The following is a 25,859-nucleotide window of genomic DNA, read 5'->3' on the forward strand; positions in this document are numbered from 1 at the left end:
GCAGGCTTCAAAAAGAAACTGGGAAAGGCAGAAGGGAATGGGTCTGGAATCAGACTCCCTGGGCTCAATCCTGGTTCTAATACTTCTTAGCAGTGTGAACCTGGGCAAGTTAAACTCCCTGCACCTCAGTTTCCTAATAGAGATAATATACAGAGGTAATAATAGTCTCATAGGGGAGTTGTCTGGTTGACTGAGTTAACCTAAATGAGGGCTCAGGACAATGCCTGGCACATAGCTAACTCATGGTTTTTCTGCCATACCCATTTTACATAAAGGTCTGTTCAGGCCTGTTTTGCTGGCTCAGAAGTAGTTGGTGAGGAATCTGGACAAGCAGAATCATAGATTTCAGGCAGCGGTAGGAGGGGAAAAGAGGGGGTGAACAATAGGAGAGCAAGGAGACACCAGGAAGGGTGAGGAAAAAGGGTTCTGGGTAGGGCTGTTTCAGAGAAAATAGTCCACAAGTTTCAAAGCTAGATTGTGGAAGGGAATGTCTCTTGGAAATTAAATGGAGAAAGTTGAATTTCAGTTAAAGAAGTGCTTTTGTGTGTATGTGTCCATTTAGAGCTCAAATTATATTGTTAAGGAGGATGGCCAGGTTGCACAGAAGGAACCCAAGATCTATTAAGTCAGGAGACTTGGGTTCTAGTTCTAGCTCTGCCATCAGCAGCTGATACCATATTGAATCCAGTCAATGAACAACTGTGCCATTTTAAAGAAGGGGCCAGGCCTAGTTCCTAGGCCCCATGAGTATTTAACATTCTCTAATTCTAATCCAAGGATAGGGTCTCAACAAAATTTAAGAATTGCTCACCTTGTCCCAAGACCTCTCCCCTCAAATAAATCCACTAAGACTAAAAGCATCTAACGTTCCTTTCTTTTTCTCGAGGTCCCTTGCCAAGAGGAGCAAGAGTTCCCCAGTGCTGGCCTTGGGAGAGAGCCATCACTTTTTCTTTTCCCAACCATTTCAGGGAAGTTTAGGTTTCCAGTTGTTCCTTGGTCTGCCAAGAGTTGCTTCCAGATTTAAGTAGGAAGAAGTACTAGAGTGAGATTTGCTTAAAGGAACTGAACTTGTTTTGCCTGATTCTCTGGGAGAAGATGGTTAGACAGGTAGGTAGACTATGATTGTTCAGGTTCAAGCTACCCCTTTAACAAACACTCCCTAAACGGTGGAATCTGGCCCAACCAGGATTATGAGATACTGATTCATAAGGCTTAGGGACACTGGACATACTTACAGGCTGCCTGTCATAAACAGGCAACAAGAAGCTTGCAAACCCTCAAATAAATGACATCTCAATTCGGATACTGGGCTAGTGGGATGTGCTTGTTCTAAAATCATTGGCCCTAACTCTCTGACCCTTAGGGAAGGACTGGTCACTTAGAAGAAAAATCTTGAGTTCTACAGCTGAGGAGATATGGCTGCTCACCCAAAGGCTATGAACCTGCATCTTGATGCTCGTCATCCTGTCAGTCATTTTCCTTAAAAAAAAAAAAAAAAAAAAGACAAAAATCTGAAGTCAGAAGCATCGAATCCCAAGCTTTTCTCAGAGGAGAAGCCCTTATTTCTAGAGTACTGTACTAATGATACTGGCTTTGCCTACCCGGCACAAGGAACCCCCCCCCCCCCCCCCCCCCCGGCACAAGGAAACCCCCAGCCCGCCTCTAGGGGTCCGCACTGCGGGGCGCAAATCAACAGTCCACCTCCAAACCCAAAGATTCCATCACCAGCCAATCGCGGGCTGGAACTCCACAAGAAAACCAGAAACACCTACGGGAGGTGAATGGCACTTAAGTTGGCCTATCCGCGCGGAGGCAGCTGAAGAGGTGGGGTCAGGATTAGCCAATAGTATCGAAGTGATTGTTGTTAGGCGGGAGGAAGACGCCTGCGAGCGTGCGTGAGGCCGCTCCCGGGAAAGGGTAGCAGGAAGCTAGCGGAGCCAATGGCAGCGGCGGGCGGGCGGTGGCGCGCATGCGCGCTGGGACCCGGGGCTGCGGGCGGGAGGCGGGGAGGGTGGGGGAGGGGAGCGGGCTGGAGCGCGGCGGAGCTGGTGCCGCCGCAGCCGCCGCCGCCGCAGCGAAGAGGCCATGTTGTGTGGTGTGTGGGGCGGGGGGAGGAGGAGGAGGGAGTAAAGCCGAGAGAGGAGACGGGAGAGAGACACCACACACACGGCACAAGATGGCCGGAGAGGCAGCAGCACCCCAAGCTGTCAGGCGTTCCGCCGCGGCCGCGGGGCCCGCAGGCCGGCGGGGAGCTGCGCCCGGGCGCCCTCAGGCCCGCGGGAGCGAAGCGGCCGCGGCTGAGGCGAAGCGGGCCGTGCGCCGAGGTCGGAGCCCGCGGCAGAGGCGCCTGGGGCGGCCGGGCCCACGACGCGGAAAGCGCCGCTGCGGCAGCGGTCGCGGAGGCTCCCCGGGGCCTTGGCGGCTGGACCCGGTACGGGCGGGAGGCTCGGGCGGGCGACCCGGCGCGGGACTCGGGTGTAGGCGACCAGGAGGTGCCAACAGCGGTGCTCAGACCCGGTGAGTGGCTCCCCGGCTCCTTTTATTGTCCTTTGTCCTTGGGAGGAAAAGCAAAATGTCCTTGAGCGCGCGTGCAGGAGGGGGCGGCGGGCCGGGCCTCGGCGGCTGGCTCTCCTCGGGCGGCCCCAGGCGCGTTGCTCGCTGGCTCTCCAGGCGGGAAGAGCCTCGGCGGCGCGGGGCCCGGGGTTGGGGGGCGCGGGGGGCCCCGCTGCAGACCCCGCGGCGGGCGGGGGCGGCCTCGCTACCCGGACCGGCCCCGCCGAGAAAGGGGCGGCGGCGGTGACCGCAAGCGAGAGCCTGGAGGGGACCGCGCGAGGAGAGCCCCTTTCTGTCCTGGTGAGTTATTTTGATGTTTAGGGTGAAAAGAGAAATCCCTTTCAGGTTCTCCAACGGGGGAGCTTTTTTAACCTCTTTCCGGTGAGATGGGCACTCATCTTCGTGGTCGAATTTAAAAGAACAATGGAACCCGGACTACGTTTAAACAAAAATAAAACTTGTTTTTTTTTTTCTTTTGGGTGTTGGCTTTTAACTCTTTCAAAGCCGATTTTGAAAACGGCTGCAGTGTTAAAAAAAAAAAAAAGAGAAGGTATTTGCTGCTTGTTAAAACCTTTATGACGTTAAGGTTGTCTTTTAAAAATGCAAGTTGGAGGAGTGCTTCTGGTATTTCACAAATTACGAAGACAAGTTTACTATGTCGTCAAGGCTGTTTAATGGAAATAGATTTTAATTACGGTGCTAAACGATGACGTTTGATTAAAATAGTTTGTTTTACTGAGTAACTACGCTAAGATTATTTGACATTCTGATGTTTAAATAATGATTAAATGTGCTGTTTGGTACTTTTAAAAAGGTCACAAGGAGCCGTTATCTGTAACTTACCATACCTGAATGTTAGGACGTAGTTGGGTCAGTTCCGAGACTTTTAAAAGTTTAGGTTTATCAGTTTATTATTTTAAAAAATAATGTATATTATCTTAAGCCATGGTCAACAAAACTTTTACAAAGGAATATTCTGACACCAAATCTCTTTGTGAAGTTACTTTCTCGCAGTGTAAATATTAAAGTAGGACTGCTCGGTAATGGGCGATGAAGAGGAGCCATATTTGTTGCATTTGTTGCATGCTTAAAAATCTAGATATGCTTAAAACGGAACAGTATTTTTATAGTATGTTTTGGTTTTTAAAAATTTTGCAGAGCCCTCTGTGTAGTCTGTGAATTTAAAAAATTGAGAGGGAATTAAGTTTAGGGATTTGAAGAACAAACCACAAATGCACAAACCTTTTGTGTATTTTAGAATATATCTGTCTTCATTCTGCGGTAGCTCTTGTGTTGTAGAGGTGCAGATCTACGTGAAAATAGTGTTGGGCAGATTTACGTAGTACTTAAAAAGCCATATAGATACTGGTGTAATGGACTGTGTTTGAGAGTATTTTTGTCAGTGAAATTGTTTTATTTTCTGAAGAGTATTCATATAGTGCTTCATGTTACATCAGTTGCGCATATCTTGATGGTGCAGATTCTGTTGTTTAAGTAACAATTTTGGTTTTTCAAATCAACGTTTTTGAAATTTTGAACACTGCAAGTCGCTTCTAAATTAATATTCTGAATGTAGTTTTTCAGAATCCTCTTTGAATAAGAAAATAATTGTTAGCAGTTTAACCTCATAAGATCTTTTTACTTGAGAAATGGGGGAGGGGAGAGACTGAAAATGTTCCAGACCCTAGTTTGAAATTGAATAAAGGTCATAGATACTACATGTTTTAGATTTGCTTTAGACGAAGCTAATATCCCACTTGGTGAGATCAAATAACTTGTGTTTTAAAAATTTAAAGTAACCAGACATTTTAACTTCACTAATTTCTCCTGGAGGAGTTAATTTTTAATTGCTCAAAATTGTAAAAGGTATTTTTAGATGATAAAGAAAATTTTAAGATGATTTCAGTCTTTAAAAATGGTACTTTCCCTTTGTTTTTGTGTATTGCTTGGCATCAAAAGAAAAATAAAAATGAAAACAAGGTCATAATGTTAAATCTATCCAAGATGTGGATGTTTTGTATCTTTTTAATCTCAGTGCCTTAAATTTTAATGTTTGTCCATGCAGCCAAAAGAAGGAAAACAAAGACTGATAGATACTAAGATAGGAAATAACTGCAACCTTAAATGTACAGGTAGTGTGTCGATGAGCCATCTCTTGAATTTGTCTATTGATCGTGTCTCTGGAATATTTTCTCATTGTTTCATCACACTGAAACTTTGGCCAAGAAATGTTTAAAAATCAAAACATTGATACCATCTTCCTTTTCTTTTTTAAAGGTAACTTACAAGATTAAAGTTAAATTTGGTTGATGATGGTTCTGAACAAATACGGCTCTCTTATTTGAGGTAAGAGTGGGTAAATTTTTATTATTTTGACATAAAAGTAAGCTTACTAGGTTTTTGTTTTGTTCTTTGATAGTTTATATTTTTAGTAAGTAGTGATTATGAGTGAACTAAATATCTGAAGTAATTTTACAAAATCTTTAAAACCTTTTCATTGAATGAAAAGTATATATGGGTAGCCATTGTAACTTAATGGGCCTTTTGAATAGTTTAAAATACTGAAGGTCCTTTAAGCCTTTGTTTAATTTTGGGAACAAGAAAAGACTGATTATGTTTTGAGGAAAACCATAAACCAAAGGATACGCTTTTTCTTTTTAGTGTAATACACTGTGCAAACAGTTTTATCTTTTAAATATTTAAAGAAATATATTTATTGGAAAATTTAAGCTAGTTATTATTCATACTAATAGATTTTGGGGAATACTTACAAAAATCAGGTTTTGTGAACAAAGATTTTAATTTTTGTTTACTTTTATATAATAAAAAGTTTTAAAACACTTATTCCTACTTGCTATTGGTTGTTCCATCAATAAATTGTTTAGAGTATTGTTTTTTTTTCCCCCAAAGGTATGCCATTTTGAAGACTCAGACCGTGTCATTTAATCCTTGAGGATAAAGGAAATCTTTGCCAAAGTCTGTATTTTATATAGCAAGTAAGTAAATTTTTAATCCAACACTGAAATTTAATACCTCCCAACATTGGAGTAGGAAAATATCACTAGTTTGTCAACGTAACATAAATTGTAGAATGTTTCTTTATCTCGAGAAAGAGATGAAAAAAGCCCATCAAATTCTTTACCTTACATCAAAGCAGTTTTATGTTAATGTTAAAACAGGTGATACCTGTAATTGATTTCAGAGCAGTGAGACACTCTCTTTTCAATAAAATGGTGCTTTAGGATTATGATTAAGTCAGTAGTTGATTCATCAGAATTACATATACTTTACAATCTGAAATGTAAATTCTTTAGCAATTTTTTTGGTGATACAGATTGTTTTACAAATTGCCTAGAATTTTGCATTTGCAAATCTTACGATTCTTAACTTATTCCAAAAACGACACTTTTATATTATAGTTATTATTTAATCAATTTAAAATACTTATCTCCTTAAGGACTTAGTTTCATGAGTCTGTTTTCAAACTGGTACAAAATAAGTTACCTTATAGGAAACTAGAATAGTGTGACTGAGGAGACTTCTAATCTTTAGCTTAATAAGTCTTTTTAAAATAATTTCAACATGTATACGATATTTTAACATCTTAAACTATAGATATGCGAATGAAAAAAACATACAATGAAAATTTTCAGGAATTACTTCTTCCTCTTAACACTGAATGTGGAAATTATTGTCAAGCCGATATCAGCAGGGGGTTTACCAGAGGAAATACATAATGAGATACCTTGGGAAGTTTTAAGAATAGCCAAATAATTAATACAGGGACAAGTTTACCTTTGTCCTTGTAATTTTTGTGGAAGTTCTTTTATCTGTTGGTATTGGCTTATTCTATTAATTCAAATAGGTGATATAGATAATATTTTTCTTGCCTTTGCTTTAGCTTAATTTTTGCTTTTCAGTCCCTTGCAGTTTGATTAAATTTGTGTTTATTATAGTGTGCAAAAGAAAACCAAATATTAGACCTTTAGCCGTAACTTTTTAAAGATGTAACATGCACAAAAATGTCAAACATCTTTTATCTCAAGCTTCTTTAACATAAATGCCAAAATTAGGGTTTCCTCTATGTAAACGAACAATAGGATGTTGGATTGGCATTGAAATGTGGTTGAGCACTGTTATAAAAGTTGAGAATAGGGCCTCTTAAGACAGGAATGTATCTGAAGTTTAATGTAAGCTTAAGTATAAACTGGCAAATTTATAATGCCTACCAAAGGTATAATTTAACCCATAAAATAAAAAAGAAGTTAGAGATAGTAAATGAAGAATTTTTTATCCTTTTTACTCCAGTGTTAATAATTATATAAAAATAAGAATGAGATAGTAACTTCTAAATTAATGTAATGGAATATAGCTTTCCTCATTACGAACAAGATAAAGATTTACATATAGTAAGTCACATTTTAAAAAAACTGCATGTACTTCAACCTTTATGATAATACTTATGGTCAGTGTTTTGATATTTGCTGCTGAGCTAAGCCTGTAAAATTGGCAGTATTTTTGATGGACAAAAATAATGGACACATCGGCAAAAATGTAAACGAAGATACTATTATTTAAATTACCATATTTCATAAGTACATTTTTTAGTTTACTACTATTTTTCTGCTTGAGAACCAAACTGATGAATACTTAAATATTTGTCTTTATTTTAGCATTTTGAATTCGTGAATCATAAAAATCACCCTGATCAAGTTGGTAATTGGGTTGCATTGCATTTGTTATTATGGTAATAACTTTAAAAAATTACGTGAAGTTTCACAGAAATGAAAGAAGCCACACCCATAGTCCGCACAAAGTTTTCATGAACTGACATGACACAGTCTGTGACATGGCTAGATTATGTGAAATAGGTAATTTTAAATATAAATTTTCATTCAAGTTTAGTTTACTATTCAGTTTCTTGATTATTTAAAAATTTGGACTGTGGACAACCAATTAATGTACCTTTTCTCCTCTGAGATTTTATTCTTTGTTGAGAGGCATTATGGGGAGGGAAAAAGGTAATTTGAGGACATCTCCATCTTCATTAATAAGAGGGGTGTGAGAGTGGAAAATACAACTGATTTCAGCAGTCAGGAGACCCAGCTTCTAATGTAAATTAGCCCTGTGATCTTAACATTCTATTCACTGTGGACCTTAGTCTTCTAATTTGTATAAAGAATTTGGAACTTCCAATCTCTTAAGGTACCATTTTGCTCTCAAATTGTATGGTAAAAATAGTAGTGGAGTGTCTAATTGTCTTAAACAAAATGGAGAATAGTTTTTGTAATTTTTGCATTGCAGATCATGGGTATTATTTCATGACACCTGGGTGATAGTGTACCCAAATTTCTTAATTTTAGGCATTCTTAATATTAATAGTATAAATGCAGACATAATGGAAAATTAATCTTAAAAAGCAGTTAAGGTGTGAAAAAAAATAAAAGATTTGGACTGTTGTGCTAAAAGCATTGTTTGGATTTTTTCTTAGTTATTAAATAATTCAAAGATTAGTGTATTTAATGTAACATTTGCAGCTGACCATCGTGAGTATAAATGATGATTTATAGTTTACATGCTTGAAATAATTAATTTCTTTTAAGATATTTCTGTACTTTAAATCCTCATCTTACCTGCTACCTTTCCCTGCTAGAATGAGTGATTCAGTAGAAACTTCAAATTTTCAAATTGGCTGTTATTTCTGAATATAATTAACCTTTATAATCTAAATTCAGTGATATTCTGAACTTTGAAAACTGTATAACTTGATTGTTTTCTTAACATTCAAGTAGCATGTTTCCTACTAACAGTTTGATAAAGTTTTGATTTGTACATTGTGTAAAGCTACATAGTTCCATGTTTTGGAAAACAGTCCTTTGTTTTGAAACGATCCATTTATTTGAAATTGAGTATTTCCCCAACAAGCAATTATATCCTTACTGTGTATTACATAATAATCAAAATAATTTAGGTTATCAGACTCGATATTTTGCTTAACTTTAACGGTTTGTGAGTTGTGACAAAGTTTTCTGATGATTGTTAATGACTTTATCACTAAATCTTGTATTTCACAGTGCTCTCAGATATTTTTGTTAATTTAAATGTAAACATTGCTTTAAGGACTTTAAAAGGTGACAAATTCAAATATTCTAAGGAAAGCACAAATGGGCTAGTAATGATACAAGGCTTGACCACAATCCTCTTTGCCTTTTATTATAAAAGGACCAGTGATCAAAATTGTTATTTACATTATATCTGTAATTTCATACTATTATGAGGATCCTTGATACTGCAAAATATTAAATACAGGAATATGAGCAAAATCATCAACATTTGTAGGCTGCTTAGGCTGAACTTGGTTTATCCCCTTAAAAGGAAGACAGAGTACTTTTGTCAATTTTTGGGAAGGAGATTATATGGTAGATTACATTGGTGTCAGTAATTTTTGTGGTAGTGCAGTGTGATCCAAGTTCTGTTTTTGGTGGAGTGAGCACCCCAAGGCACATGTTAGTACTGTTAGATAGTTTGTTTTTTTTTTATAAACACATAATCAGACTAATGTGATGGATTTCTCTCAGACATTTCTCTCACCAATATTCCATAAGTCATTCTATCCTTCTCTTAGGGGTTAAATCAATTTATTTTACTTGGCTGATTTAAGATTTGTCTTTGTTAACAAACTATCTTTTTTACAAGGTCTGATTAAATTTGGAAGCTCATAGATAATTCTGTGCTTCCCGTACATTGCTTCATTTATTGTTGGGAGGATATTTTAGCATTTTACTCTTAAAATAATTTTGAAGCAGAGATTTTGTAATATTTCTTGGTTATGGTTAGTCAAAACGATTAGAGGGATTTAGGTTTGGTAAGATAATCAGGAACTTGCTTTTATAATTTGAAAACTGGAAACTTTAGTCATGGAAAAGCATTTGGGTAGCTTGCTTTTAGTCTAAATCCTAATTTCTTTGGCTTTCTGAAAGTCCTTAAATTGCTACACTTCAATATTGAACTTTTAAACAGCTTTTTGGGTAGCTCTACCTATTATTGTGATGATTGTAATCATACTTTGGAGCAGGAGTGACTGAAAAAAGTATATACTTGTATTCTCAAATATGTATTTGAGGTACAGATAACATCTTCCATGTTTATGAGGTATTCAGTTTTAACTAGTGCAAAGTATGTATATGATATTTTTATCAAGTACATAGAAAGGGTTAGTGTTGGGTGAAGTGGGTCAGTATGATTAGTAGCAAAAAAAAAAAAGTTTGAAATTGTGCTTAAGGTTTCTATCCTGGAACAGTGTTGATTTATTAAAGTACATGATAATGTGAAATAACATGGCACTATTAAGGAGCAAGAAACATGGGCTTACCAGGTTGGTAATGGAAGTTTTCCTTTAGAAGTTGTGAAAGTAGGTTAGGTGAAAGACCAGAAGATAAAACAATTCTGTACTAGGAAGGAGTGATGTTGGGTGTGTTAGGCAGTTATTTCTCAATCCCAGCTGCCCATTAGATCTACCTAGGTAGCCCAAATTTTTACTTAGGGAATTCTTGGAGACTGAGACTTGATGTGTGTTTGTGCAGTTATGTATTCTACAGGTGAGTCTTCTGAACAGTCAAATTAAGATCCTCTGAATTATGACTTCTGATCTTCTGCTTGGACTTTATTGTTTATAAATGCATGTATGTCTTGGTCTTCCATTGAATGATCCTGATAAGATGTTGGAAGTTTCCATATAAATCTGTTTTTTGTCTTTTTCTGTGCATACAATTGTATTATTTTTGTTTTCTGCAGAAATATGAATCCTGAGGCTGAATAATCTAAGGGGCCTGTACAGCGAAATAGATGTTGGTGGAAGCATTTAGTAAGTTTTACTCAATTTACATATTGAATTTGTCTTTTAATTTTAAATATGACTGAAAATTTTGAGTAATTGAGTCAGTGTTGTAAAAATATAGAGGGATTTAGTGAAACTCAAGCAGTACAAAAATAAAATCAACATGGTTAGATATATATGAAGTTTATTAAAATTTTACTTATTTACTCCAACCTTTTTATCACTTTCTGCTTTCTTAAAGTTAAACTGTTAAGAAACTCAAATCTGAACATGCTTCTAATACTGCACCCTAGAGCTGGGTGTTAAACATCCCCATATTTTTATAAAGTTTTATTGGAACACAGCTATGCTCTTTTCATTTACACATTGTTGGTGTCTGATTTCTGACTGCAACTACATAGTTGAGAGCAGTTACAGCTAATGGCCACAAACCCTAACATATTTAGTATCATGTCCTATAAGGAAACCTTACCCACCCTTTTCCTGGATCATCCCTTTTGTCAGCTTTACCTGTGTAGAGCTTAGAAGCTCCTTAAACTTTGAAAGCTCAACAGAAAGTTATTTTCACACTGAGGGTTATGCCTCGATATTAGAAGGTTTGGTTACTACTATTTTGGAATTTCTAAATCCCAACCTGAGAAATGGTTGGGAAAAGAGTTAGTAGTAAGACGGTATAAGCGAATTTGGATGAATTCTCAAAAGGATTTATTTACTATTGACAGAACTTTTTAGGTAAAATAATTATTTAGTAGCTGTTTCATAAAAATAATTTTTTGAATCACATTTGGGAATCTAGATTCTAGATGATAATCTTTGCTTCTGTTTACTACTTCAGCTTCTGTTGTATAAATGGCTACTAGGGCCTATAAAATAGTGAATTGTTTTGTTTTTTGTTGGGGATGGTGAGGGCAGAGGTGAAAACTTCCCTATGTAGTGCAATTTAGTGACTTCATGTCTTGTATTTTAAAGCAATTAACTGCCTGGCACATAGTGGATGCTCAGTAAATATTTGTTGATTTATTGTATATAGTTTCTATTAAACATTATTTATCAACTAGTATTTTGGGTCTAATCTATAAACAGTGAAATTCACTGTTAAAACATAAGTTTATAATGCTTGAAATACTAATTTTTAGGTATGTCTGAAAGCTAAAAGTTTGACTCAGTAAAAACTTAAAGATGACAAGAAACAACAGCTTTCAATCTTATATGCACATGTAGTCAAGTTTTAAACTAATAGGGATAATTTGAAGATTTGATTTGATTTGATTGTAAAACCTTAAGATGACTTTTTATTAGCTAACATAATTGATCTTATTCTCTTAGCAAACAGCAGCTGGCTAGTTTTTTTGTAGTTAGGTTTTATGCCCACCTCATTTAGAACCCAGATTGGTTAATAGGTTGTAAATCTATTGAAGATTCAAGCTATTTTTGGTAATAGGAAAAAAATATGTGAGTTCACTATGAAATATTTTCACATTTAAAGACACTGTGAAGAAGATGGAAATCATAAGTACCAAGAAGCTTAATTGCATGATGAGAAGGATCCATGTCTGCTTCTCATTGTAATTTTGTACCCATTTGTCCCATTGGTTTTTCATTAGTATTTGAGTTTTAAAATAATACAAATTATATTAGTTTATCAAATTGTAGCATTTATTAGAGCATCTCATTTTAAAAATTAAGAATCATTAATCTTAACAACTCCCTGACTCCCACATTTTCTGCTATTAAAATAGGGATTGGCTGGGAAGTAGAGGTAATAAGGAAGTTGCTTATTTCAGGGGAGCCCCTCTTAAACCCATCCAGTAGTGAATTGATTGCTTGCATTTCAATTAGCAAGGTATTTTATAATATTCCAGTGTTTTGAACAAATTTACTGCATTAGAACTTAAAGAGAAGACCTTGCTCAATTTTATGTTTTTAATTTCTGGATATACAATATTGGGATTTTAAGAGGTAGTAGGTACTAACTGCCTTTTTACCATAGAATCCTTTATTTTGCTTGTGGCTGTTATCTTAGAGCAAGCAATTTTCCTTAAAAAAGGAGGTAAAACTAGTGAACTTTATTGAGGAAAAATTCTCCTGACTTTACATAGTATGAGCTTGAAGCTTTCATGATGGAATTCTAGATCAAACCCATCATCTCTTCAGTATGTTTGCAGTAATTCACAAATTACTAGAGAGATGTGAAATAGTAGGACTTTGATACTAAACCCTACTCAGTTTTCAGTACTGATCTGATTTTAATGCAAGATTAAATTCTCTTTGAAGCATAAAGTGTTTTGTCTTTAAGTAGTTGACCCCATAAGCCTATGGATTTTTCAGATATAGCATGACCATTGGAAGATAAATTATTGTGATTCATTAAGGTTAAGGTTAGTTTGTAGGTTTTCAGGTACTGTGGTTACTGTGGTATATTAGAATAATAGCTAACATTCATTGAGGTGTTTCTATATGCCAGGTATTGTAAAATCTATAAATGTGCTAATGCATTTAATCCTCACTACTACTGCCATACGAGGTAGGTACTGCTGTTACTTGTGTTTTACAGATGAAGAACTGGATTTTGTTACCAAGAAAATTTCCAGGCTCATAGAACTCATGCCTGCTTTTTTTTTTTAAACATGACTTTGCTTATTTACAAATTTAATTTTCATAAGAAATTGGAATTCCATGAAAATAAATGGCTTACTCGTAAATCCTTCACTGTTCTTTTAGGTGCATGCTTGACAGAGCACTTTTGCTTTATTAACAGAATTCTCACTTCTGGCTTTTGATTGGGTTTACAGGAGTGCAGATTGATCATGGCTTTTCTTGTAGCATTTCCCTCCCTCCTCTTTTTTTCATTATAAATATATGACAGTATATGTGATAGCATGACCAAAATGCTAGCATTTTAAAATCTCTATTTTTGTCACACAAACTGGTGCATTATACTAATTAATTTTGGTATGATTTTCATATCATTAGACTTTTTTGGAAATTAAAAAAATACGGTTTTAAAAGGAAATTTCATACAGTGTCTGGGATAAATTTTACCTCTTGTCATGTGGCTGAAGAATATAAAACACTGAGTTTATCATTCAGTGTACTTGATTGAATAAATTGCACCAGTAGCCATTGAAATGAGTGTAATGTTATCAATGCATTAATGTCATTGTTCTTCATAATAGTATTTATTTTCCCAACTTCATTGTAACAGTAGAGATTGGGGAGAAATTGGTTTATAATTAACACTGCAAGAGAAGTGATGGTGTTTTTATTTTTATACTTTTATATAGAAATATATGTCCCTTAATTTTAAGGAGTGAACAATTCCAGTGGAAGATATCTTATTGATATGGGGAATGAATGAGTTATTTTTAGTTCTCCTTTTAGGCTGGAGAGAAATCGGCAAAATATACTAAGGAGAAATACCTTGCTTGATGTTTACTGATGTGACACTCATTTTCAGTATTTTTTTTTTAAATGAGTGGCAGTGTCTCTTGGTTAATCAAATAGTTTATTAAGATTTTTGTATTGTATATAGTAGACAACAAAGCCTAATTACAGTTTTGGAATCAAGGCATTAACTACCTAATGAGCAAAAAATGCCCTTGTGTTTAATAACCTCCTAATCAATCACCCAGACTTTATCACTAGTTTGAGAGCTGCAACATTTATAAGACCAGGGTTAAAACTTATCTTTCTAATTCTGTTTGATCATGGTGAATCAGGATCATTTATTTAATGGTAAAATCTCCTGGCTTCCCTTAATTACTTTAGTTCAAATTAGTTAAGTAATGGATTAAAAAAATTCTTTTAATGAGGAACATTTGATATTTTTGCAATGGGAATATTTTGTTTGTATTTAATTTGAAATCTGATAGCATTTTATGGCAAGTATCAGATAAGCCAGGCAGATATTGTACATTTTTGATCATTTTTGTTTTCTAGTGACTACATATATCCTGCATTCTCAGATATGTAGCTAAAGATAGTGGCATCTATCTTGGCCATTTGTGTTATCTTTGCAAAATTAATTAACATCTGGGACTGGGAAACTGTGATCCACTGCTTTGGTTTTTGGTTTTTTTTTTTTTTTTTTTTTGGTTTGGTTTTTGTTTTTATCATCCTTTAAGACTTTTCCATATTTAGTTTTATTTGAAGAAGCTTGGAAAGTTTTCTGCATTGAGATTTAGAATCCATAGTGTTGCTTCCCAGGATTTTTGAATTTGAATTTTTGTTTTCACTTCTCATGTAGACAGCATAACAATATAACATTTAACTATTAAAAATTTGACTCTTCACTGCCACATATTTATGGTTACATATGTATCTGTGACAGTAGAAGAACTTTGTTACTGGTGTGCGGGCTTTCCCATGATTATCTCATTGAGAAGTTGTGTGTGCAGCCCATACAACTTTAATACAGTTTTATAGTTTAAAGCAGTTACAAAATTATTAAAGCTTTGTGTATGGTAAGAGTATCTTCAAGGTGGGTGGATGTTCTCTGTTTGAAGGAATAAGATTATTGATATTCCAACAGCATTTTTTTCTTTTAATGTTTTCATCAAGCACCCAGTCAGCTTGAAGAGTCTCAAATGGACCCTACCACTGAGAAATCAAGATGGCAGTCCACTATGGGGAATTGAGAAAAATGGATTAATACAAGAGTGCTGTGATAATATACAACCAAGACAGGGTTCTTTTAAAATGGATTTCATGAAATGAATGAAGATATAGGTTTCTTACTCAACACAAATGGACAGTGGATTTGACTTTCTAAAGACTTTTTGTATCACTAAAACAACATTTTTGACGTTGGAGAAGAAAGATGGCACGTTGACAGATGATAGTTTATATGCCTGCAATCTTTTGCAGTTTGATTTGTATGAGTATGACCTTGTGGAATGTTAACTTTAATAAAATTTCTAACACTTTAAAATTTCTCAGTTTGGGCTTTTTTTTTTTTTTTAAGCTGAAGTTTTGCTAAATACTCAGTGTTGCCTTAAAGAACACTTTGACCTTTACAGTTGCCCAGCAGTGAAGTGCACTGAATAAAGCTGATAAAATGGAAATGGTGTGGCTGGGAAATGCTTCACTTAGTTGGTTAAGATTTGTGTTTTTAGAGTTGTGGAAACTTATTTGTGCTTTAAGAGATGGTTATTCAGTTAAAATGCTATTTTATGCTCTCTTGAAACATCTTGCAAAATAAGTTAACCAGTGGGTAATAATAGAATGTTTAATTTGCTGTGAGATTTTACTGAACTTTTAAAACAAAATGCCTTTTGTCTCAAAATTGAGTATGAGTGATATTTTTCTGAGTTACTTTGTTTTGATAGAAAAAGTCCCTTTTACCTATGCTTTTTAAATATTATAAATAAAACATCTTGCAGAATATCTGAACATAGTTAAATTAAACTGAATCCTCCTACCATCTTAATAAAGTTTGGTAAAGAGATGTTGGATTCATAGGGGGGTTCCCTGAGGGTATTCATAAAAGGACTTAAATTTTGGTGACAATAATGTCTATAATATGTTTTATAAAATAGAATTGATTATAGAATCTGTCTTCTGTAAATTTAGGAGTTTAGAATAAATGAACCACACCATGTCATAGATAACTTATGTTTGAATTCTGGGTGAATACTGCAGTTTTCATTTATTGATAACTAAAATTGGTTTCAGTTACTGTTATAAGGTGTGGTAGACTTTTATGTTGATACACTAAATGAATTGATTATACTTTGCCATTACATAGAAAACAGTAATAGTTCTGTTTGAATTTTTTTGATGAGAAAGTATTGTATACCATGTTTGTGATAAATGTCAAATACCAGAGTACACATGTTTGGTGATCAATACATGTGTAGTATTTGTTCCCATTGGCTGATTTGAGATGGTTGGTTTGTATAAATCAAAAGTGGAATTTTGGATTTTAATTTTGGTACAAAATTAATCTTGTAGAAAGTATGGAATTGAAACTGGGTTTTGATTATGGATTTTTCATTTACCTGGGTGCAACATTGTTGCTTTTGTTGGGAATAAATCTAAAATGGATTTCTCAGTGAGGGAAGGCCATTCATTGTTCTGGCAGATTATAATGTTGAGTAAGGAAAGTTGATATGATTTGGGGTGTGTGTGACTATTTTCTTGGGGTTCCTGTTGAGAGAGAGAGTGTTGAATAATTTGGTTTTGGCATTAGCAGTTTTGTTTCCTTAGATTTCATGGTTTTGATATTTAGGAGAATTTGCCCTGTGACATTACTTCGATATGTGACATTACTTTGATAGCTTTCCATAGGATATGATGGATTGTTACTAATTTACCATTGTTGAAATGGGTATATATTTAGAATTTGATTTGAAATACAGGGGAATGGTTGAGATATGTGTAGTGTTGGTTTTGGAGGTGGAGTTTCTTGGATTTGTTTTTTTATTGGAGTTCCATACTCTCGAATTTAAGAACATTGTTTTACCTGAATCAGTGTGGTTATAAGTTTTTTTTTTTTGCATGAAGTTTTGTTAAGGTTATATAATGGGTTAAAGAATTTTGTGAAAGTACAAAGAAAAATCCAGATTTCTTGAATAAAATCTAGTTGCGTTAATTTTTGCCCTAATGCAACTGAACACTAGGGAGGCGCTCTTGAGTTGTACCCCCTCTTTAAGTTGGGATGGAAAATTCCGCCTCAAACTTAGTCCTTAGATAATTTTCAGGTTTCATAAAGAAGGCAAGACTTCAATTTACTTTATGAAATTGAGGTTTTGCTTTTATTTAGAAACCATTTTACCCATGGTGGGGGTAGTTTTTTAAAAAGATTATTACTTAAGCTGAGCTTTATATTCTCTAAGAATTATCCCTTTTTCAAAATGGCTTGATAAAACACTACTTCCTGTCCAGAGAGGAAGTTATTTTAGCTCAAGGACTGAAATATTTAGCAGATCTTTAGACAAAAGGAACAAATTACATTTCTCTCTGGCTTAAAAAGGGTGCTTGAGCCAGAGGGGGTTAAGAAACCCTCCCCCCTCCCCCTGATGGGGTGGTCTGGAGGGGCAGGGAGGGGTGGGGGTAGGGGTCCTTAGGCTCCCTGGGATGGAGGATCTTTTTTTTTTTTTTTTTGGTGGAGATGAAGGGGTGGGTCTATGGTACATCACCTGAGTTGTGGGGTAAATGTAGAGAGTGTCAATCAAAGGCAGAGCTCTCAGAGCTGGGAAGGAGGCTCTAGATGGCGGCTGTGCCTTAGAGAGAGCGCGCTCTGCTCCCTGCCTTCGCCTCACTTTACGCAACTTTCCCTAACTTTCGGGCAGCCTCAGGGGGCCCCCGCAGCCCCCTGCCTCTCTTAGTGACTTACTGGGGTCGATTCGAACCTTTTTTAGGGAGAAAAGCAGCTTTTGGGAGCTTTCTTTTCGTGCCTTGTTGGAAAGAAGCAGCCGTACTGAGAGCCCAGGTCGTTGTTTTTTCCAGCTTAGAAGCCATGGCGCACCTCCATTTTTGTGCGCTCTCCTAATGAGGTTTTTTTTTCTTCCGGACCCGTTTTAGTATTAATTGTTGCTTTATTTTTTTGACCAGTTAACATATTTGAGGATTATTTTATTTATTTTTCGGTTTTTAACGGAGAATTTTGTTTTTATTTTTAATTATTTGGGATCTGATATTTTTCTACTACTAGATAGGACTCTTGCTTTGGACCTACTACATGGATCAGGTAAGTTCATGATCATTAGTGATAATTTAAAAGATTTACATGTTTAAGTTTGCTTTATTTTCTGTAAATATGAGGAATTCCTGGATGACGCAATAAGATACAGAGATTGTTATTTGTATCCAGTGTGTTACTTTGAGAAACTTTCCTTATTGATAGTGATGATTCCCCCTGTTCGGTTTATGCTGTTCTTTTTTTTTTAAGGAAAAATTAGAAATACTTTGTTTTTTGGTGCTTACCGCTGTTGTGTTATAACAATATCGTTACATCGTCAGGACTTTGTTCCTGATAATAAAAAACATCGATAGAAGCTGGGACCTTACCTTTCTTTCAACTTTTGACAGTAAATACCTGGGCACAGGACTTCAAAGCAAACACAGATTCCCCCTCCCCCTTAATATTTAAGAATTAAAAGATGATGAGAAATAAGGACAAAAGCCAAGAGGAGGACAGTTCGCTACACAGCAATGCATCGAGGTATGAGCTATCAACTTTCTTCCTATTTTCTTTTTTTGGGGGAAACCTCAGCTTACATTGTTTACCTTGACAGACAAGGATAGCAGTCTGTTTTATTTTAAGTATTTTACTAATTTGGGTTCGTTTTTTAAAGCGTGACCTTGAGATTGCTAATATGCCACACCCTAATTTTTTGGTAGCAATTTATGAAAGTTGAGTTGTGACTTAAGGCCTCTTACAGCAGTCAAAAGGTAAGGTACCTTTATTCAAGGGGGCCTTTCCTGTAAACTACAGTTTTTTTGTTAATAAATTTAAGTTTTTAGGTTTTTGTGCTGTAGGAAAATGACCTTGTCGGTTTAGCCATTGCTGCATTGCACCATTTTACATACAAGGCAAATTTTTTCTTTGAAGAATCTAGGATACCCAAACTTGTAACTGAAGGCCATAGAGGAGCCTTGTGGTAGTAAATTATAGTAAATAGACATTTGAGAAAGTTATATGAATGAAAAAATGTACATTTTAAAATGAAATTGCAAAAAGGACCCTTTGACTGATGCCTCTCAGTTTATATTTTTATTTGACTCTTTATTTCTTTTCATACTCTTGACATTTTAGGAAATTTTGATAAGATTTATCAAAACCTTTACTCTTGATGGTTACAGTTCCTGCATTTATGAAATCAAACCTATGATCACAGAAATCTTGGAATACTCTTAATATACTTCTGTTTTGTGTTTGTTGCTGTGGTTATAATTGTGTATTTTATATTTAAAGTCTTTGAGGTTTGCATTTGTATGCTTATATTCAGACAATGCTCTAGTTGATAGATGTAGTATTTTATCCTTGCATTTTAGTTGTAGCTGCTTTAAATTTATTGATTTATTTCGACAGAGCCGCCTGGAATGCTTTATCTTCTGAAGCTTACAAATGTACTGTTTGTTCAAATCATGATTTGTTTCATATTTGTTGGAGTTCACCTTATTAGTGACTATAAGCAATAAAGCCTTTAAGATGTTTTGTTGTTTGAAAAGCCTCTAAGATGTTTTGTTGTATGATCTGTATATTAATTTTTAAAAGTATATATGAATGCATTTCTTGATGTATGTTTTATGAATTATGTTATAAATTTTAAATCATGCATTTAAAGAATTTGGTTATATTATTTTCTCCCCAGTTTTGCTTTTACTTTTATAATTTTATATAACTCATATACTTTATATTTAGGTTAGTGAATTTGAAAGTTTTGGACATGGTTTTGTTTATTACAAATGCTGTTTTATTTATATTTTATTAGACTTAAAATATTTTGAACCTTGCTTTTAAAAACACCTTTACAAATTCTTTGCAAATTGAGTTGTCACATAGTTTGGATTGCTGTCTTTGGAACTGAATTGCCCATATAATTATCTAGGTTAGATTTAGGACAGAAAACTTCTCTACTAATCTTAAACTGATTTTTCTGAAAAGTAATGGTGATTTGAAGAAATAGGAATCCCCAGGTATATTTGACAAATTATTCAAGATTCAGTACCTAAAATTGGTACTCCCTTGAGTGTATAATTTGCATAGTTTCACATGGGTTTTGGCTTTCTCATGCAAGGTTTGTGGTTAACATCATTGATCAGACTGCTTTCTAATTTAAAAAAATTAAGCAGTGTTGCTATTCTTTCTTTTAATAATTTTCACTGACCTGGAAAACTGCTTGGAAGTTGCAATGCATTTGTCTACTGGTAATGGGGTTGCAGCTTAACAAGCATGGGCTGTAATTTTAAATGTTTTCTTAGGTATGTTTAGATTCATATACCTGATGAATGTCAAAAAATATTTGAGTGACACTTGAAAAGAAGATGGGAGTTTTAAAATGCTGTTACCCTAAATTGCATACCTTAATACATGTACATAATTATGACATCACTTCCTTTTCAAACTGTAAAGCTATAGAATGTTATTGGTGTTTTATTATAGTAGATTAGTTATATTTTTGTTGAGCTTAAAAGTAAGGTGGCTGTTCTGGTAACTAGTACTTGGCTCCTTCCTTAACCCATCAGAATTTCTCCATAAGGACCTAGTTTCTATGGCATAAAGTCTAATGTTTAGGGAATACTACAAAAATCACTTTGGCAGCCTGAGCCACAGGAGAGGAAGGGAGGAGTTTGCTGGTCAAGTAAACTTTTTTTGGTCTTGAGAATTTATAGGATCTGAAAGGATTGAGTGTAAGTTTAGGTAAATCTGATATTTTCCTGTTTTTGGAAATAATGCAACACTTAAGAGTCATTATGTAAGTTTGTTATTCCTGTATTCTTTTGAAGTTACTGCTTAAGAATAATGTTATACTTTGTATATCATGGTTTTGAAGATTCATTTTCAAAAACATGATTTTTAAAGATACTTTATCTGTAAAATTTTAAAAAATTTGAAACAAAGTTTCAGTGATGGACATACATAGAAATGTATACCACACACTTATCTAAATAGTTTGCAGTTTGGGGGTATAACTTCAGTAGTATCAAAGAATGGAAAGAGAAGGGAATGTGAATGGAACAGTGTGCACACAAAGAGCTCTGTGTGTTCTAGGACGCAGCGTTTTCAATTTTATCATCAGAACTGAAAGTTTATTAAATTTTTTTCCAAATCCTCTGCCTTTGAACCAGATTTATTTTGATAACATGCGGTGCGGGCAAAATCTTGCTTTTTAATCAGCCTTTTAGCAGTTACTCTACAGGGCTTGGGATAGTTAGAAATGGGGTAATGCAGTTGCTTGTGGACTGGAAGTCAGTTTTTAAAGTGGCAGCCATTTTATGAAGCTGATAATTCTTAAAAGAATCGGGATTTTTTTTTTTCTTTTTTTGAGAAGACAAAATAAAGCGAATTGAAACCTGAAATACCAAAACATCTCCCTCCCTCCTTTTTTTTTCGGTTCTTTGGTACTGAAATAAAAGGCAGCTCGGTAGTTAGTGCAGGCAGCAGCTCTGTGAGTCCCTGGCATCTTGGTGCAGGTCCAGCTCAGTCACAAAATGGCTGTTCCTTTGTGCCGCAGCGCTGACAGACATACTGCATTGCACTGTGTACTCGCCAAACAGCAGGAAGTTGCCGTGCCGAGTTCAAAGGCCGGCCGGCGCCGGCGCCGAGTGCTGATTGGCTGTGCGCACGCCTGGTAACAGCGGGTCAACAGTGGCCGCCTTCGGGCAGGCTCCGCCCCGTGACGTCAGGCGCCTCGCCGCCGGGGAGGAGCGAACGCCGTGACGTTAGGTTGCGTGCGCAGCCTGGGTCGTCTTGTTCTCCGCCTACTGAGGCTCCAGCAGGCCGCCCGGCCTGCCTACCCCGGGGAGGGGAAGGGAAGGGACGTGCGCTCCGGCCGGGACTTTCCGGTGGGCGGCCTCTTCCCGGAGCGAGGTCGCTGCTGGCGGCGCTGTCTGCCCTGCCTTGTAGCGGTTCCCACCCAGCAGCGTGTGTTCTTTGCTCGTTCTTTAGGAAGGGCTTCCCTTTTAGAAGCGGCTTCTGCTTTGGGAGAAAGTAAAAGGTACTAATCGGAAACCTTCAAATCGAAAATCTACCACTTTTTACATTTTTCGCTTTCTTTTTTTGTATCCTAGCGGGTCCTTCCCCCCCCCCCCTTTTGCGTTCTTTGTGAAGAATCAGTAGTGATTTTAATTTTGTTACCATTGACCAAAAGTGTTTCACTGTCAAGAGGAGATACTGTTATTTAAGTTGAAACGTGTTAACGAGTGTTACACCTGTGTTTAATACATGGCTCATAAACAAAGGGAAGAGTATTTTAACTTGTCCCCGTGCGTTTTTACTTGTTACCAAACATTTTCTCAGTTGGCATTTGATGGAGAAAAACTCAGGTCAGTATGTGCAAGGTGATTTATCTTTAAGATTAACAAAGTGATAATTAAGTAGAAAACAGCTAGGAATTTCCACTTGGCTTAATAAGTATAAATATTAGGTTAACAACAATACAGCAATAGGCAACCATTACTTTGCAAACAGGTGTCAGAAAACAACTCTTTAGGTGTTAATGGCACTTGCTAAAGAACAGTAACTCTAAGCTTGGTCTGTAGTGGAATTACTTGGCAAAATCTTGGGAAACTTCTCAGATCTCCTGTTCTGGAAGTTTTAATTCATTCCTGGTAAACTTGTTAAAATGCTGTGAGTCTATGGTCTGCCTTGTTTGGAAACCCTTGCAAGGATTTATGGTTAAAAAAAAACATAGCTTACCAATGGTGACTTTATAATTTGCTCACAAATAATGAATTTAAGCATGAAGGAAAGACTATATTGGTATCTTCTTAATTGTGCCGTAGTGAAAAGTTTTTCCTACACTATTCGAGTATCTTTAGCAGTAATAGGAATGAGCTGTCATGTAGTTGGCAGTAATTTATAAATTTTTCATTGAGTTAAATATGGTACTTTGAAAGAGATCTGGACCTCCTGGGTGTAGGTAGAGATATTTACCTGGGCACATCTTAAGTTTCTGAATAAAGTTTATAGGAGGTAAAATACATATAGAAGGTAAAAATGCATCATCAGTTGGTTTTGTAGATTGCCAGTCTTGGTTCTTTAGGAATAATTCTTTGGATAGTTTATGGAAACTAGGTGAAATTGGGTTTTCATTTTTTTCTATAGACTTGTTCAAAGATTCTGTAAGTGATTTTAAGTTACATGCTAAAAATATATATATGAGATATTTCAAAGCCTTAAGGACAAACACTTGTAGAACTTGATGATTATTATTAGCATATTAAGAGCAACTCCTTAAGGTGTATCTAAAGCAAGAAGAAGAAAAGTTCTTCTGTGTATGAGATTGAATTCTGGTTAGTTGTATTAGAATTTTATTTGTAAAATGCCCTAAGTTAAAAGTGGAATAGAATTAAGTAACATTGCACTCATGTTCCAGGATGTAAACTACTCTGCTCCATTGAAAATGTTCTAGCCCAATTACCATATGAGTTAAACTGAGTATTAAGATACAGCAGTTCATCTATCAAGTGTTTGATGCCACTTGGAGCCAGTTAAATTTTGAAGAACTAGCCTATTAGGGCTGTTCACTGAGCCTTCTATGGCTGTTTGTCCTGTGTGCAGAATGGCTTGAAATGGCAAGAAAAAGTGCTGATTGATCCTCTCTCTTTTGGATTCTTGCTTTGAAAACCTGCAGTTTCTGATTGATATTTGGCTTTTTGGAGAGTAACGTCTTTTGTAAAGATGAAGTCATTGCAGGAAGGTGGGCAAACTATTTCATAAGGACTTTGTTATAAAAGCTTGATTTTATTAAGTTATTACTGTGAGATGAATCTGGAAGTTCAGTTGAATTTTACCTGATAATATCTGAAACTCACAGGTTTTATAGTTGGCTTACTTACCCCCTCCCATATACAGCAAACCCCTGACAGTCATGAGAGGTACCTCCAAAGACCACCTGTTACTAGACGCCTACCATTTGTCCCATAAAAGGTGGCTCAGGAAACTTGTTCTTGACAAAAATTCTGTGTCGGCTCTGTGTGACATCTGGTAAATTTATTCTAGGTATGAGTATCTCTCTCTCTTTTTTTTTTTTTTTTTTTTAAGTCTTTTAGGGCTTTTCCTCTGAAAACCTTTGAACTCACTTGGCTTTCTTAAACTGGGGGGGTCACTTTAGTGAAGAAATTATTCTATTTAATCACCTTAGAGTTCTTTTGTACCCAAGTGAAAACTATTATGTTGGTTTACTTATGCTGGTGTTTATTGTAGCTGAATAATTCCCTCTGTGTTTCAGCCTGACTGGGTATTGAATTCAAATGTATATCTCACCAAAATTGCCTATTACTACTTCTTTAGAACTTTAGTGTTATTAGTGTACAGCCAGAACAACAAAAGTTGACTCGGCTCATCAAATGCCTAGGGTCTGTTGTATGTTTATTTTATCATCAGTGATTTAGCACAGCATTGGAGCACATTTTTTATGTTATGGCCTTGCTCCTAATCAGTCTAAACTTTGATAGGACAAGTCTGGGGACAGAGACCCTTCTAACAAAGCTGCTATACTAGGTGCATGGGATAAAATTGACTTACAGCATTGTATAAATTTAAGGTGTACAGCATTAATGATCTGGTGGACATACATCACGAAACGATTACCACAATAAGGTTAGTGAACATCCATCATCTCATAGATACAAAATTAAAATTTTTTTTCTCTTTGTATTGAGAACTGAACAGGATTTACTCTCAATTTTTATGTATAAAGTATAGCAGTGTTAGTTATATTTTTCACGTTGTACCTTACATTCCTGATACTTTATACCTGGAAAGTTTGTACCTTTTTAATTGTGCTCATCCAATTCCCCTCCCCCTACACCCCCACTTCCTCCTCACCGCCCCCCCCCCATCTGTGGTAACCACAAATCTGATCTCTTTTTTTCTATGAGTTTGTTTTTGAGGCATCATTGACCTGTAACAGTGTGTCACCATTCTTGGTTAAGGGTCACCTTTTTTGGTGGTTTAGTGATAGCTTCTGGACTGTATTGCATACTCAAAAGTATTTCAGTTCCCTTTACTGGAGAGTCCCCCCACAGTTTGGGGAAAGTGTGATCAGTCTGATCTTGGTGGGGAGAATTTTTCAGAAGAGTGTCATTATAAAAATAGTCTTCATTTTATACTTAGGATTCAGTTCTAATGAGTTACTTTGTAATTTGTGAAGTGTTTGTTTCCTCAGTGCAGGTCAAGAGCTGTGTATAATAATAGCATTAGTGCAGCACTTAACTTTGGTACTGAAAACGAGTGTTCCCAAGTTAGGCCAATGAAATACACTGTAGGACCTGGAATTTTCTCCTTTTTAAAATGTGGATGAGACTCTTCATTGGGTTATGAAGATTAAATTGTGTGATGCCTATAAAGCGCTTTGCAAAGAGTCTGTTACATTGAAAGTGCTCTGTAAATGTAAGCTGTTAGTAATGTTTGATTCCTAATGCTTTATCTTACTTTATTTATTACTTTTTCTGCACTTTAAGAGCCAGGTTGCCCCTGAGGGCCATGGCTGGTGGCCTTGTCTCCCCCAGGAGTCTGTTTAGGCCGATAAGGAGAGAGGTTTGTTAAAAATGACCGTAGAGGGCAAGCCCTCTTTTAGTTAGTTGAAACTTTGGGTATATTTTGCAGTTACTCCTAGAACTTACCCCCCCCCCCCCAAAGGAACCCGGCCTTTTGAAGGGAGCCTATGGCTCTTTCTGGACCAGAACAGCTTCTTGTGTGAGTCATAGCCCTCCTCTTGGCAGTCACTCTGAGTAGTTGCCTTATTTCCTCCTCTTGGAGTTGGTAATTACTGCCCTGGTTTACCCTCTGCCTCCTTTC

The 25,859-nt window shown here is 36.1% G+C and overlaps 1 protein-coding gene across 1 annotated transcript in view; it reads left to right on the top strand.

Moving 5' to 3' along the window:
* Window positions 1–2,380: 2,380 nt before the first annotated feature.
* Window positions 2,381–25,859, top strand: part of CHD2 (chromodomain helicase DNA binding protein 2) — a 109,634-nt gene continuing 86,155 nt past the window's right edge. The window contains 6 exon segments of the mRNA XM_032468981.1: window positions 2,381–2,517; window positions 4,831–4,899; window positions 5,464–5,549; window positions 10,348–10,417; window positions 14,951–18,080; window positions 18,422–18,554. Coding sequence (XP_032324872.1) covers window positions 18,493–18,554 — 62 coding nt within the window. The 5' untranslated portion in view covers window positions 2,381–2,517; window positions 4,831–4,899; window positions 5,464–5,549; ... (1 more) ...; window positions 14,951–18,080; window positions 18,422–18,492.

This window comes from Camelus ferus, chromosome 27, assembly GCF_009834535.1.
Source record: "Camelus ferus isolate YT-003-E chromosome 27, BCGSAC_Cfer_1.0, whole genome shotgun sequence".
In the NCBI taxonomy this organism is placed as follows: Eukaryota; Metazoa; Chordata; class Mammalia; order Artiodactyla; family Camelidae; genus Camelus; species Camelus ferus.